Source organism: Puma concolor, chromosome C2, assembly GCF_028749965.1.
Source record: "Puma concolor isolate L17-30 chromosome C2, mPumCon1.1.hap2, whole genome shotgun sequence".
NCBI lineage: Eukaryota > Metazoa > Chordata > Mammalia > Carnivora > Felidae > Puma > Puma concolor.
The window spans coordinates 12,180,983-12,196,772 of record NC_141675.1 but is presented as its reverse complement, the minus strand read 5'-3'; the positions used below and the strand labels follow the sequence as shown (position 1 = coordinate 12,196,772).

At 40.2% G+C, this 15,790-nt stretch overlaps 1 protein-coding gene across 2 annotated transcripts in view; it reads right to left on the bottom strand.

The window, feature by feature from the left end:
* Positions 1–15,790, bottom strand: part of GADL1 (GAD like acidic amino acid decarboxylase 1) — a 172,558-nt gene that overhangs the window by 94,348 nt on the left and 62,420 nt on the right. For both annotated transcript variants that reach the window (XM_025913288.2, XM_086720582.1), the window contains 2 exons: positions 15,097–15,161; positions 14,744–14,825 (listed from right to left, as the gene is read on the bottom strand). In XM_025913288.2, coding sequence (XP_025769073.2) covers positions 14,744–14,825; positions 15,097–15,161 — 147 coding nt within the window. The remainder of the gene's footprint in view (positions 1–14,743; positions 14,826–15,096; positions 15,162–15,790) is intronic.

Genomic DNA, 15,790 nt, shown 5'->3' with positions numbered 1-15,790 from the left:
TATGAGAAAATCCATCAAAATTCTATGATATAATATCTGTAGTTGTTTTTTTCCCCCCAACTATATAGAAAAGAGTAGGAAGTGTTGAGTATGAAACTAAATTAGCCATGAATTGATCCTTATTAAAGTCATGCAATCAGTACATATGGGTTCATCTCTGCTCTTGTATATGTTTGAAATTTTCCATAGTAAAAATTTAAAAAAGAATCTGGGTGTGAAATAAAAGAAATCTGGTTAAATGGAAAGATGTACCATGTTCCTAGATGGAAAGGCTAAAATTTTGCGAAGATGTTATATCTCAAATTAATCCATAGGTTTAATATAATCCTAAATAAAATCCCAGTGGAAGGTTTTTACATTAAAAAAGTGTTTCCAAAATCCATTTGGAAGAATAAACAGATGAGAATAGATCATTTTCTTACAGAGTGAATGAAGACCTGCCCCACTAGACGAAACATATTTTTAAGTTGTAATAATTATAGCAATACGGACTTGGCAAACAATAACAGTTCGATCCAATAAATGGGTTCCTCCAGAAATGGGATCAAGTTAAACCCTTGCTTCATCCTATCTTTCAGACCCTTAATTAACATTTTCTGCCTTTCCTCTCCAGTTTATGCACTGGTATAATTCTGCAATTCCTTATGTTTAAAGACTTTGTTTTCAGCTGGGACAACTTCCCAGTTCCCCTACTTGATAAGTAGGCTTTGTCCAGCATTGGGTTTCATCTGGTGCCTCCAATGGGGTGACCTGTTCTCATGAAAATCTGGTTTCTCTGACAACTTTTTTCTGTCAATGAACAGATGCCGAGTGTCACAAAAAGTTGTCAACAGAGTATCAAAAGAATAGGTGGCTGAAGGAGCTTTCCAAATACCAACATCACCCCGTGGAAGAAGATGGTAACACCAGCAAGTTTAGCTTCCCTGTCTTCCCAACAAAGTCACTGATAACATAAGCAGTTGTGATTACAAGAGGTGTGTGGATGGGATGGGGGGGGAAGGGATACTATATATTCTGCAATGGAAGAGAATCTTCTTAAGACATATACAGAAGTTCATAAATGCACACTTCTGAGCTGGACTTAAGATGCCAAATTAGCTGCTTCCACAATCATGGTAACCATCCTTTAAGAAGCAAATTTTCTTAAGACTCGATACGCCTAACCACCTCTGTTTCTTCTATCAAAGAAAGGGGTAGGGATGGGCAAAGAAAGGAAGATGCTGGTTACAGAAGCAAAATAAATTCATCTCCATCAGCATCAATACATAATATTCATCTATCAAAAAAATTTTTAATGATTTAACTTTGGCTAGTGGGTTTTAAGTAATTTTTATGTTCCTCATTATGCCTGACTGTGCTAGCATGATCTAGATTGCTTTAAAAATGGAAAGAGGGGCGCCTGGGTGGCGCAGTCGGTTAAGCGTCCGACTTCAGCCAGGTCACGATCTCGCGGTCCGGGAGTTCGAGCCCCGCGTCGGGCTCTGGGCTGATGGCTCAGAGCCTGGAGCCTGTTTCCGATTCTGTGTCTCCCTCTCTCTCTGCCCCTCCCCCGTTCATGCTCTGTCTCTCTCTGTCGCAAAAATAAATAAATGTTGAAAAAAAAAAATGGAAAGAAAATACCAATAACTGTTAAGTCACGTCTGCTGCAACTAACTTTTCTACACCAGCCTTTTCAGCAGGGGTTGTTCTCTTACCTGATCTGCATTCCCTAAACATCTGCTTTTTACTCCATTACATCACTCTATTACATACATTATGTATTATATTTCAGTTATTTGCTTAAAATCTGTTTCCCATACTAGCCTTTGAGTTCACATCGGGTAGGGATGATGCTTTACTCATCTAACACATAGGAGGCAGTACATTTTTGCGGGTTGAATGAAAGGATGAATAAACTAACAAATGCTTATTCCCGCCGGCGGTGCTGAATAGCAGCTGATTATTAAAAAGCCAAATTCTAATAATAAAGGACTAGATCAGTTGGAAATGCTCCTCCTGTAGAAAACAAAATATGCTGAAACAAAGCATAAAAACTGCATCTAAAGAAAAGCATCACAGACCTACCAAGACAGAAATAAACTTCTGGAAGGTCCAAGGAGAGGAAGGGAGCTCAAGAAGTTCAGCCAGAAATGTCTCTACCCCAGGGACATTTTCAGACTGAGGGAGGATAGCTAATACAGGAGCCAGAAGGATAAAGCGAGGGAACAGAGATAGTGGCCACCATGTGTGGAAACAGACACTCCAAGTACTTCAGGAAACAGAGTTCAAAGGTGTTCAGCATCACTAAGGGCAGTAAAGCAATTCTTCCTCTTGTTTAGGATTCAAAGATCTCCACCCTGAAACGGCGGTAGGGTATATACTCTAGAGATCGAGAAAAACTTCAAGCTTTGGTCCTGGGCTGCTAATTCCCCCGGATGCCCAGAAGAATGAATATAAAATCTTCTCTCCCAAGGTAGGTAACTCCACTCCATCTTTTAAATTATTCCTAAAGGTAATCTTTCAAACAAAATATTCCTTAAACCATCAAACATTATAAGGTGTCTCTCTAGATAGAGAGCCAGGAATCACAGATACAAGAATCAATGGGAATAGCGCTCAAGGGAATTTAGATATCAGAGTTAACAGAGGTAGACTAGGTATAAATCTAGGCGTGCAATGGTCATGGAGATAGAGGCTGATCTTAACAAACCTCAGCAAGAACCTAGAGGCATTATATATGTGAAAAAGACTCAATTAAAAGAAAACTGGATTAGATGTAGCTGAAGACAGAATTCATGAATTTCAACAAAGATTATCAAAGTTATCAACAACAAAGCGTGGAAAGAAAAAATTATGAAACATACAAAATAGAGAAAGGAACAGTGAGAAGATATCAAATACATTTAATTGGACAGTCCATCAGAAAGAGCAAGAAAAGGAGGGAGTTAATAATTAAGTGAATAGTCTTCAAAATTTGGAAAAATATCATTCCACAGATTTAATAAGCCCAATAAAGCCAAAGCAAGATAAACCCCACAGAATCCATATTTATAACACCATAAACAGAAAATTAAAGAATACTTGAAAATCTTCAAGGAAGCCAAAATAAAAAGTAATGTTGTCATCAAAAAAAATGAGTTAGTTAACTTTCTAACACACAACAGGGGGAAAGAAAAGGAAAAAATCATTAAAGTACCAAAAGCAAATTACTGTCAGAATTCTACTTCCAGAAAAAAATGAAATAAAGCCATTTTCAAAGAAGCAAAGCATAACAGAATATGCTGCCTTTGGATCCACTAAGAAATTCCGAAATTAGGTCTTCAAGAAAAAGGAAAATTAGGCCAGATGGAATCTTGGAGATATAGCAAGCAATGAAGATATGTGCACAAAAATGTTCACAGCCAATTTTTGTAAAAGTCCGAAGTTGTAATAACCCAAGTGTCCATCACTGGAGCAAAGATAAACAAATTGTGCTATAATCATATGGAAAACTATACAGCAGTGAAAATTAATCATCAGATTGCGTCAAAACACAGATGAATCTTACAGACATAAGGTAAATCTGAGCAACAACAAAGCCAAGCCAAAAAAATACATATGATTCCTTCAGAAAGGTAAAAATAAACTATATTATTTGAGGATCCATACTACAGAGAAGAACTAAAAACAAAGCAAAAGCCAATAACAAGAAAGAGTACATGGGGGACTTCTGTGCTTCTAGTTATATTCTTTGAATGTATCTTTAAAAAAAAAAACTTTAAAAAAGAAAAAACGACCAACATCTTCCAACCCCCCCCCCAACAAAAGCCCTCAGAATGAACTATCAGAGAGGTTATTGAGTTACTTTTGCAATTAACACAACTCCCTAAATTATAATTGTTCATCAATATCAAAATGACTTCAGGGCAGGTATATTTGCTGTGTGAATGTGTATGCATAAGTGCTTGCATACATAAATTATATACACCTTGAATTTAAAGATATGGTGACTATTTTACAGAGTTTGCCTTTTTCTATTCAGGAAAATTAATTAATTCTACAATTAATTTATTATTGCTGTTAACAATTTTCCTACAAATTAGGGTTTACATACAATTCCTAAAAGCCTACGAAAAATAAATCTACATTTGCCACCCCTGAGTTTCTACAAAATCAGAATAATTCTGTTCACATGTACTCGTATTAACATTTGGAATGGCCATGGAAGAAGAACCCAGAAGAAAACGGACTCCCTGAAATTTTCTGTCCTTGAAACAACAAAGCTGGAAAGCCCAACTAGGAATGTCAGGTATGTTTTCAAATATCTTCCTTGGAAAACAACACATATGACAATTAGAATTGTGCAAAGGAAAACAAACGGAACAATTTTTTCTAAGAAGTCAAAAGGGCCTCCCGTGTCATACCAGGGAGTAGAAATAAAATAGAAAGCCTGTTGCGGTGAGTTCATAAAAAATAAAAGGCAAAAAAAAAAAAAAATGGCAGATGCTTGGAATCCTTTAAAAATGTGAAAACCAAATTCTATCCACCTGAGGCAGATCTAGCATGCTAATTACGGCAAGAATTTTTCCATTAGCTTCATTCCACGTTTCCTTTTGTGCCCTTTTACTCTAGGTATCTCGTTTTTCTTAGATTTTAGCTTACAGAACCCTCCCATATAATGAGACCCTCATCAGTTTTGTTGTAAGGTAGGATACAAAAAAAAAGCAATCTGTAAATAGAATCCTCCTTCCGGGATATTTTCAACTGCTGGGACACAAGGGTAGAATTTCTCCCCCACTCCTGCCCCCACTTTTTATCCTTTTAGCAAATCTGAAAGTCTTCTATGATGGCTGGCAGAGAAGCAAAGCTTGGGGTCCCCTACTGAAACGGGATGGCTGTTATGAAGAATGAAGTCTTTACCTGGAAGGATATCAGAGAGATTCCCACACTCTGAGGGTTCTCCAGAAATAGACAGGCAGAAGGTATTAAGTCCAATAGTGGCCAACACCCCAACTCATCTAAGTCAAACGGACGAAATTAATGTAGCTTAATCAGTAGGACCAGGTGGCAGTCACCCAAAGGTCTGAAGGAACTCAAGGATGAAATTGGGAAGCTGTTGGCCAAGATACTGGATCCCACACTGCAAACAGGCAGATTGTCAATGTCATTCTGTTCATTAGAAGGGGTCAAGAGAGGACCCAGGGAGCCTTAGAAAAGCAAGTATCTCTTCCGCTTGTCCAGTCGCCAATAAAGAACAGCATCATTAGACACTAAAACGAAAATAACTTCCTAGGGGAAAGACAATATGGTTTCTGAAAAAGGAAAGCATGAGTCACTGATTTATTATTGGTCTCTGAGGCATGTAGATAAAAGGCCAAATGTTGGCACAGTTGAGAGTAAAGATTTTTTTTCAAGTGCCAACATGAAAGGGGATGCGAGGAGGTAATGGATATATCAAGCCATATGGATAAGGCAAACAGCTTCTACACCCCGTCAAAATTGCAACATATTGGCAGGAAGGGGCACTTTTTAAGACTTGAAAGAGATCAGGTGGTGATGATAAAGGACATACTACTTCACACTGCAGGTAACAGATTTAAAACACATCACCATTTGATGGTATGGGAAAAAGACACAAAGTTCACTTCAGGAAACATTTCACTGAGCATTGAATGTCAAGCTTTGTACTAAGCAGTGGGACCTTAGCAATGAATAAGATCCCTTCTGCCCTCCGGTAGTTCAGTCTGCTGTATACTGATTCCAAAAACCACGAAAAGTGTTCTGCGTTGGGACTAGGGCCCATTTACGACAAGTTGGTAACTACTGACGGAAATCAGGTAGGATAACCACAATGATGCAATAACTTATCCCTTGGAGCCACAGTTCACAAAGGCATTAATATATTAGGCTAAAAGGAGCACAGATCCAAAACAAAGTGCAAATCCTTGGTCAAAACTAATGACAAATGCAGTACCAACCACAAACCCTAAAACCCAATTACTGGTTTATTCAGTGGAAACAGACATAATGGATTTTGAGTATGTGCAACTTGAACATTAATCACTATCTCCCTTTACCTCAGGGAAAAGGAAAGCAGACATGATACAGGGGCTTGTCACGACTGACTGAAAGCATGTGAGCCTTTTTTATTCTTGACGTGATGCACACATATAAACGTGCACATGCACAAATTTCCAAAAGCCTCATGAAAAGAAAATCAATTTGGGTTTATTACAATTAAAAAAAAAAGCCAAGAATTTAAAAAGGAAAGGGCGATTTAGCAACCATGAATTTGATGAGTTCTGCCAGTTTTAGGCAATCTCAACCTTGCTAAAAACTCTAAAAATTTTCTCTGTTCGTGCGGGAACATCTAAGACATGGAGAGTAATTTTGGCAGCACGAAGCACAGGAGACTGATGTCTCTCCTACAAGCAAAATGCTTCTTTTTTCTCATCAGTTTGAAACACCTACCTTCCTCTTTTTCTGCCACATTACTCAGGAGGCTGTCATTCCAAGGAAACTTACAATGTGCCTGTGTAGGGGGAAGTGTGAGTGTTCCCTGGCGTGAAAATAAGAATTTCTTTGATCATCAGATTGTTTAGTATTTTCAAACCATCTAATGGCACTTCCATAGGAACTCCATGAAGAAAAACAAGGGCTAACAAAGAAATCCTCACAAATCTGACACCATGTGTTCCAGTTTCTCTAATAAATCTACTTTCCCTTCCTTCTTTCTTTTCTTGCACAATTTTGTGTAAAAAATGGCATATAGTAATTGTCATTTGCAATATCAGTTACCACCCAGAATAAAAATCTAAATGGGGCTAAAAGGTAACACATTTCTGGGGCACCTCGGTGGCTCAGTCAGTTGAGCATCCTACTTCAGCTCAGGTCATGATCTCGCAGTTTGTGAGTTTGAGCCCCGCGTCGGGCTCTGTGCTGACAGCTCGGAGCCTGGAGCCTGCTTTGGATTCTGTGTCTCCCTCTCTCTCTGCCCCTCTCTTACTCGTACTCTCTCTGTCTCTCAAAAATGAATAAACATTTTTAAAAACTGTAAAAAAAAAAAAAAGAAAGGGTAACACATTTCTCAGGTATAGTATTCCAGTGAAAATCTCTGCCTTCTTCTGGGGGACCATATTGGGAGATGATATTGGGCTTCTTTTTCTTGTTTTCTCTTTGCACTGTAGGACTGGGCCCGTAATGGACCTTTGGTGAGTGTGTATTGAATGAATTTCCTATACTCTTCTTCTTGCTACTCCTTCTCCTAATGAATAACCAGGACTCCTAAAGAGTGTAAAGAGAATAACTATTCTCCTAAAGAATAGAGGAGGATTCTGATCTTCCTCTAGAATGAAGAACTGCAAACGTATCGGCCTCACATTTGAAACCTAGGTATAGCCCACAGTTGCATGTCAATACCTCTGTCTAAAAAAGATCCCTCTGGGGCGCCTGGGTGGCGCAGTCGGTTAAGCGTCCGACTTCAGCCAGGTCACGATCTCGCGGTCCGTGAGTTCGAGCCCCGCGTCGGGCTCTGGGCTGATGGCTCAGAGCCTGGAGCCTGTTTCCGATTCTGTGTCTCCCTCTCTCTCTGCCCCTCCCCCGTTCATGCTTTGTCTCTCTCTGTCCCAAAAATAAATAAACGTTGAAAAAAAAAATTAAAAAAAAATAAATAAAAAAGATCCCTCAGAAAGAGCTATGTCAATAAATAACACTAGAAGGAAAACATGTCTGTAAGTGTGGGTATACACATGGCTTACCTGCTAAATTGACAAAGCTAAAAACCCCTGTGATGTCAAAGGTTAACACACACACACACACACACACACACACACACACACTCATACTCCACTAGTGAGAAGGTAAGCAATATTTTAGAAGGAAAATTAGGACATAAGTATAAAAAAACATCATGAAAGATCATCATGGCTCTTCTACTTCTAGGAATTTTTTATAAGGAAAGAATATAGGATTTACACAAAGATTTAGCCCTCAAAGATGGCAGCCAAATCTCTAACAGCCAAACATTAAAACAACCTAATTGAGTGCTTGCATCAGCAGCACGTATACGAAAACAACCTAACTGGTCAGCAATAATGAGATGGTCAAGTTAATTATAATATATCAAAATGATAGAATACTATGCAGCTGCTAAAAATGTATAGAATGAATATTGGTTAACTAAAAAGCAATTGGTTAAGTGAAAATAGTATGCTAAAAGAAAAATATGTTATAATTTATTTATTTTGATTTATTTTTATTTTTTTGAGAGAGAGTGAGAGAATGTGTGCACATGAGCATAGGAGGAGTTGAGGGAGAGGGAGAGAGAATCTTATGCAGCCTGATGCAGGTCTTTATCTCACAACCATGAGATCATGGAGATCATGACCTGAGCCAAAATCAAGAGTCAGATGCTTAACCAACTCAGGCCACCTAGGCATCCCTGTTATAATCTTTTTAGATTAGGTATGTGTACCTGTGTGTGTGTGTGTGTATACACACACATTTATTTATTTAAATGCATATATGCAAAAGAACATACATAAGTGGGCATGCAGTTATCTGAATTGTCTCTTTTCTTCATTTTTCTCCATATCTGAATTTTTTGATTTGTCTATGATGCATATTAATTGTTTCTGAAATAAACATATAAAAACAGACATAATAAAAAAAATCCACAAGACCAACATAGTCTTTCTAAAGACAATTAAATAAAAAAAAGTGCCCCTTAAATTGTTTGATGAAACAGGAAATCCCTGTGAGTTAATATCGGTTGATAACGGTAGGCAGAAACGGAGAGAAAACATCCATACTCAAAAATTCATCTGATTGCTATTTTCTCATCTCATGTATCTGTTAGGGTTCCCCCCCCCTTTAAACTAAACAGTCCTTCTAATAAGCACTAAAAATTAAAAAGCCAATATTGAGATTTTTCTCCATCTATGCAACTGATTCTTAGAATATATTGCCTTTTCTTTTAGATCAAAGCATCAAAATTGCCTTTGATCCAAAACAGCCATGTAGTGCCAGCATTTACATCTGAAGTCAACCTATTTATAATCACAGGGTTCTTTTTTTTTTTTTAACATCTGATTTTCTTTGTTTTGGAAGCCATAGTCTTTACTAACACAGGACATTAAAAATGCAAACACCACAGCTAGTCAATCAGGAAAACAGCGTTGTGAATGTCAGGGCTCGGAGGGTACAAATTAGGGAATTCGTTTTTCCCTTAACAGAAGTATATTCACTAAGTAATTTGCTTTCTTTTAACTAGAGTTATCCCCTTCCATTAACTGGAGGAGTGAGTCCAAATTAAAATCGCTATTCATCAATTACTGCTGGAGGCACACTCCAGCCTTGTGTTAGGACCTAGGCAATAAAACTCATCAACTGCCATTTTCATCATTGTTATCTCAGAGCGTTCGAAAGGAACGATTTGGGGTAGGGGAGAAATTGGAAACTCCTCGTTATTGCTGACATGATAGCAAGTATTTTTGAGGAATTTTAATATATTTAAGCAGTCAATTTTTCAGTGAATTCTAATTGCATCCTTGTTTAGTGTATACTTGCTAGGCACTGGGAATACAGTGGCAAATACAATGACATAGTCTATATCCTCACACAGCTTATGTTCTAGAGGGAGGGAAAGTGAATACATGAGAAATCTTAATTACCCATCATGATGAGCACTTACGGGAAGGGGACGGGGTCTGAGAAATAATAGGAAGATACCAGTTCACCTGGTGAGTCTGGGATCTCTTCTTTTTTTTTTTTTTTTTTTAAATTTTTTTTTTCAACGTTTATTTATTTTTGGGACAGGGAGAGACAGAGCATGAACGGGGGAGGGTCAGAGAGAGAGGGAGACAGAGAATCGGAAACAGGCTCCAGGCTCTGAGCCATCAACCCAGAGCCCGACGCGGGGCTCGAACTCACGGACCGCGAGATCGTGACCTGGCTGAAGTCGGACGCTTAACCGACTGCGCCACCCAGGCACCCCTGGGATCTCTTCTTTAAGGAAGTTACATTTAAGCTTCAACACAAAGGATGGGAGGTCATGAACATTCCTCATAATACGCTTCTCTCAAAGAGTATTTTATTAGCATCCCGCTTTCCTGATGTTCCTCCGATCTCCCCAGCCATTCCAACTTCAGCTTTCACGGACTCTGAAGTTCCTCAGGGCTAAATTCTACATCTTCTTCTCTTCTCACTTCCAAGTTCCTCCCAAGACAATTCATTCCACTCCTGTGACCTTGGAGAACATCTACATAGCAGCAATTCCCAATATACTTTTCCAGCCCAGACCCCTCATCCTAGCTCTGCATCTACACGTCAACTGCCTACGTGACATCTTCACTTGAAAACTTCATAGGAATCCCAAATTTAATGTAGCCAATGCTAAAAATCAAGATACTTCACTCTCAAATCTTCTCATCCTCTAGCAATCCCCATCTGCCTACACATGAACCTTCACTCAGTTGCTGCATCACCAGTCAAGAGAGTCAACCATGACACCTGTTCTTCATCTCCCTCATATAACTGGTGATTCAACCCTATCTGGTTGGTGGACAGATAAAGTATATCTTAAATTTCATCACATTTTTCCATCTCCCCTGCCATCAACTCTTCCTTGGACACTGCAAGCTTCATATTCTTGCCTCCACTCTTGCCTACCTCCAATTCACGGTCTTAAATGAAAATTTATTCAGATTACTCTCTGGTTTTAAAATTCTTTCTCTGTTCTGGGGACACCTGGGTGGCTCAGTCGGTTGAGCATATGACTCTTGATTTTGGCTCAGGTCATGATCTCAGTTTGTGAAATTGATCCCCATGTCGGGCTCTGTGCTGACAGCATGGAGCCTGCTTGGGTTCCTTTCTTACAATTCCTTCCTTTCTTAAAAAAAAAAAGTGTATGTTCTGTTTCTTCCAGTCGAAACATCTCAGGTCTCCCTGCTATACATTCTCTGAGTGCCATACTCTTTTCTGTATCAGATAGGAGTGCATTTGGCTACAAGGGACAGATCACCCAGTGGAAGGGATTTCAGCAATACGGACAATAAATGACCTCACATCACAAAACGGTTGCAAAGTAATCACTTCCAGCATCAGCACAACATTTCAAAATCATTATTCAAGATGGAGACTTTTCCCATTTCTGCTCTGCCATTCTATGCATGCCCACTTTTTGATTGAGGGTCATCGTCGTATGGCTGCAAGGCGGCTATCAGAACTCCACACATCATGCCCTGACCCAACTTCATTCAAGGTAGAAAAGGGGAAAGGATGCTTTCCTTTTGCGTGTATCACCCCCAGCTGCAGGTAAAACACTTCTCAACAGTCCTCACACTTCCTCTATCCTGCACCGACCACAGCTGTGTCGTATTGTAGCTCATACTGCAAGGGAGACTGGTTAGATAGTTCGGGAAGGAGAAAGGAAGGCGGTTGGAATGGCTAGAGTATATATGATCAACAGTGTCTGATACAATCTTCGGAGCGCTTACTAAAATAATAATAAAAGAATTAAATATGAACATTTTGTTCATCGTCTCCTCGGTAAGATTATAAGCTCTTTGACTACAGGGAATGTGCCCGTTTTATAAGCCCCAAATTAGCACAGCACCTGGCCTACCCAGGAAGTCAGTTAGCATTGGCTGAATAATGAATGAATAAATACAAAAGAGAACAGAGGCAGAAAATAGGTGCGAAAGGGACAGAAAACTGCCAATGCAAAACTTGCTTACGCTGACTGTCCTCTCTCAGCTCTCATGGTTCCGCTCTCCATTTCAGTTAATTTAAAAACAATCCTTTATGTAAAGGGGCGCCAGTGTGGCTCAGTCAGTTGAGTGTCTGACTCTTGATTTTGGCTCAGGTTGTGATCTCAGGGCTGTGGAATTGAGCCCTGTGTTGGGGTCTCCACTGAGCATGAACCCTGCTTAAAAGTCTCTCTCCCTCTCCCTTTGCCCCTCCCCAACTGGTGTTCTCTCTCTCTCTCTCTCTCAAAAAAAAAGTAATAGTAATAATAATAATAAAATCATAAAAACAATCTTTTATTTTAAGAGAAGCTTAAAACTTTTGGGGCACCTGGGTGGCTCAGTCAGTTATTTGTCTGACTTTGGCCCAGGTCATGATCTTGAGGTTCTTGAGTTCAAGCCCTGCCATCAGGCTCTGTGCTGACAGCTCAGAACCTGGAGCCAACTTCAGATTCTGTGTCTTCCTCTCTCTCTGCCCCTCCCCTGCTTGTTCGTTCTCTCTTTCTCTCCTTCTCCCTCTCCCAAGTAAATAAATAAACTTTAAAAAATCAGTAAAAAAGGGCAACTTTTAATAACGTTCAATTCTTTGCACAACAAATACAATTTCCGCAACTTTTTAATTCCTGCCATGGAAGTCGACCTGGGTATTGTTTTTTATTGAGATCTAGGAATGAATTCTTTACAAAAATAAAATAAAATTGTCACCCCTTTAATAGAGTTAGACGATGCAGAAAATTTTGAATTGCATCAAGTACATAAATGCAAATCAATTCTTGGCTAAAATATCATTCGACAAGAAAAATGTATAAAAGCCAGAAAGTTATTTAAAAGAGCAGTCATCAAATTTTTGGTCTAACTTTTCCACTCCTAAAAGTGTCACGCCAACAGATAAGGATGTCATTCAGATTGGCGGACTGGGGAGAAGGCAGATATAGAATGCCAGGCACAGAAAGGATGCTTAATATATTTTTGTTCTTATGTCTAGAGCAAAGGAAAACCCGGGCTTATTCCTAACTCTGTCATGTCCTAAATACGTACCACAGGCAAGCCGAGGATGTTCCTTAGTTCATGAATGATAATATTAAACTACCTTTCAGTTATAAAACGAAATAACAACTTGAGAAGTTACATGCAAAAAAAAAAAATGGTGTGAAATACAACCGACAGTAGACAACCTAATAAAATAGGAGGCAATAAATTCATAGTTCTGAGAGTATCTCTATTTCCACATGCAGAATCGGTTTTTGTAGCTTCTGATGGATACTGAAAGGGAGGAAGAAATTGTACTTAGTCCTAGGTTCTTCTAACTGGACTCTAAATTAAATTTCCCATTTAGGGGCGCCTGAGTGGCTCAGTCGGTTAAGGGTCCGACTTTGGCTCAGGTCATAATATCACAGTTTGTGAGGTTAAGCCCCACGTCAGGCTCTGTGCCGACATCTCAGAGCCTGGAGTCTGCTTCAGATTCTGTCTCCTTGTCTCTGCCCCTCCCCTGCTGTGCACTGTTTCTCTCTCACACTCTCAAAAATAAATAAACGTTAAAATGTTTTTTAAAAAAAGAATTAAATTTCCATGAAGACAGATTAACAAGAGAGAAAAACCAAAGTTTTATTATGGGCACATGGAGGCCGAAGAATGAGATCGCGACCCAAACAAACGACGAAGGCGGTTTTTACACATTTTAGACAATGAGACAATACATTTGTGAAGCCTTGACACGATAAAGAAAACGTGTTTGGAAATTTTAACTGGTTAGGAATTCTAAGTGGAATTTGAGTTGGAGTAGTAGATTAGTAAAAAGAAAAGTAACAATTTGTTTGTACAGCTTTCTCCGCTTTACAATTCCTGTCTCTGGTGGTCAGGATGTCTTGTTACTTCTTTCTACAGGGAGGGCACCTTTCAGGTGGGAGATCTGTCTTCTGTTTTCAGGAGGCCAGAGGGGACCTGAGTGTCCTTTGCCTGACTGATTCCCAAGTGGCTTCAATTCAAAATAATCAATATGCCACTGGGGCACATTTCAGGTGGGCCTGCCCTTGGCCCCTACTACAGTATTGTGTTCGGTCATCTCCAAACACAAAGAGTGCGGACATACAAATGTCACAATTCATCTTGAAAGAGCGTTGGAACTGTCTGCACAAGCAAGACTGGGTTTCAACTTTAAATGTGGTTTTCCTTTGAAATAAAATTCCTTAAAAAGAGAAAATGACTTTAGCATTGGCAAAGGGAGTCCCCCTAAGGAAAAAAAAAATGTAAACAGATGGCTGAGAAAGATCACCCACATGCCGCACACATATCTGGAGGAGGCATTTCTAAGAATGAAGCGGCATTTCCCAGCCTGGGCCACTTCCCACAAGAATCCTTATTTTACCCGCGGAAAAACACAGGGTTTATACGTGTGGCCAGGGGGGATCCTCCGCCGCGCCGTTGCGACCTGGCCCGCTGGGATCCAGACTAGCGTCTAACTACCCACCCCCCACCACCACACACACACACACACACACACACACACACACACACACACACACGCGCGCGCGCGCGCAAAATGTTCCGAAAGACCATAATAAATCAGTGTTCGGGGATCAGCCCGAAACGAACATCTTCCCGTATGCATGCGCTGTTAAACCCTAGCTAAGCATATTAAGCATTCAATTTAATGTATGACACACATCCGTTCCGCTTTCTCAGCGAGCAGAAGTTTCAAGATAACTTCAATCCCAGGCTTAAGCAAGGAGAACAAAATCTTGGCCACGTTTAAAACTGAGGTTTAAAATATAATCCAAATGAGGGCGAGAGAGACCATTTTGCTGTGACTAATGAGATTATATGACACCTAAAGCTAAGCCCCAAAATCACCTGAGCAGAAACACTCGATTTTTTTTGTTTTTTTTAAACCTGAGCCTCTGTAGTCTTCCTTTTCGCGCCACCACCATTTCCCAAAGACCTTCCACTGTATCCGGTTCAAAGCACCGAAACGTAAGCAAAAGCGAGGCCTCCGAAAACACGGTGGTTTCACCAAGACCCTCAGAGGGAAAAGGAAAACTCACGGATTTGTCTTTTACGAGGAGAGCGCAGCACTGAATTCCAGCCATCAGCATCTTGTGGGGGTTCCAGGCCACAGAGTCGGCTCTGTTGCGGAAAACCAAACGGACAGGGAAGGAGGGAATAAATAGCTTCTGGAGGCAAGATTACGATCATTAGTAGCACGTGATACTCACACCCAGGTGTTCAACAGGCTGCCTTGTTGGAGCAGTTGGGGGAGTTTGGGGTTTGGGTTGGTTTCCTTTCCAGTAAAGCGGTGACTTTGTCTCTGTTTTCGTAGTCCCTTGAGTGTGCAAGAATCAGGCAGATGCCCTTGCCTGAACCCGAGGTGCCCGGGGCCTGGAAAAACCACATTTACCTGTGGATGCCTCTCAGGAGCTTGCGGTGCTTCCTTGACATCAAAGCTGAACCACCCCACGAAGCCTGTGGAGATATTTATAGAACCACAACACGTTATTTCAATGCCATTCACCTGTCAGTCCGCTGTCACAGAAAACCGTGAGTGACAACCTGTATGGTTTCCATACAACATCCAGTGCTCATCCCATCAAGTGCCCCCCTCGATGCCCATCACCCATTTTGCCCTCTCCCCCACCACACATCTCCAAAGACAAGGGAATTAAAAGCAAAAAATGAACTATTGGAACCTCTTCAAGATAAAACGTTTCTATGGGGCGCCTGGTGGCTCAGTCGGTTAAGCATCCGACTTTGGCTCAGGTCATGATCTTGCAGTTTGCGAGTTCGAGCCCCACAGCTGTGCTCACAGCTCAGAGCCTGGATCCTGCTTCAGATCCTATGCCTCCCCCTCTCTCTGCCCCTCCCCCTCTCTTGCTCTCTTTCTCTCTCTCTCTCTCTCTCTCCATAATAAATAAAGGTTTAAAAATTTAAAAAAAAGATAAAAAGCTTCTACACAGCAAAAGAAACAATCAACAAAACTAAAAGGCAACCAACGAAATGGGAAAATACTTGCAAATAACATACACTTGCAAATGACATATCAGATAAAGGGTTAGTATCCAAAATCTATGAAGAACGTACCAAACTCAACACCC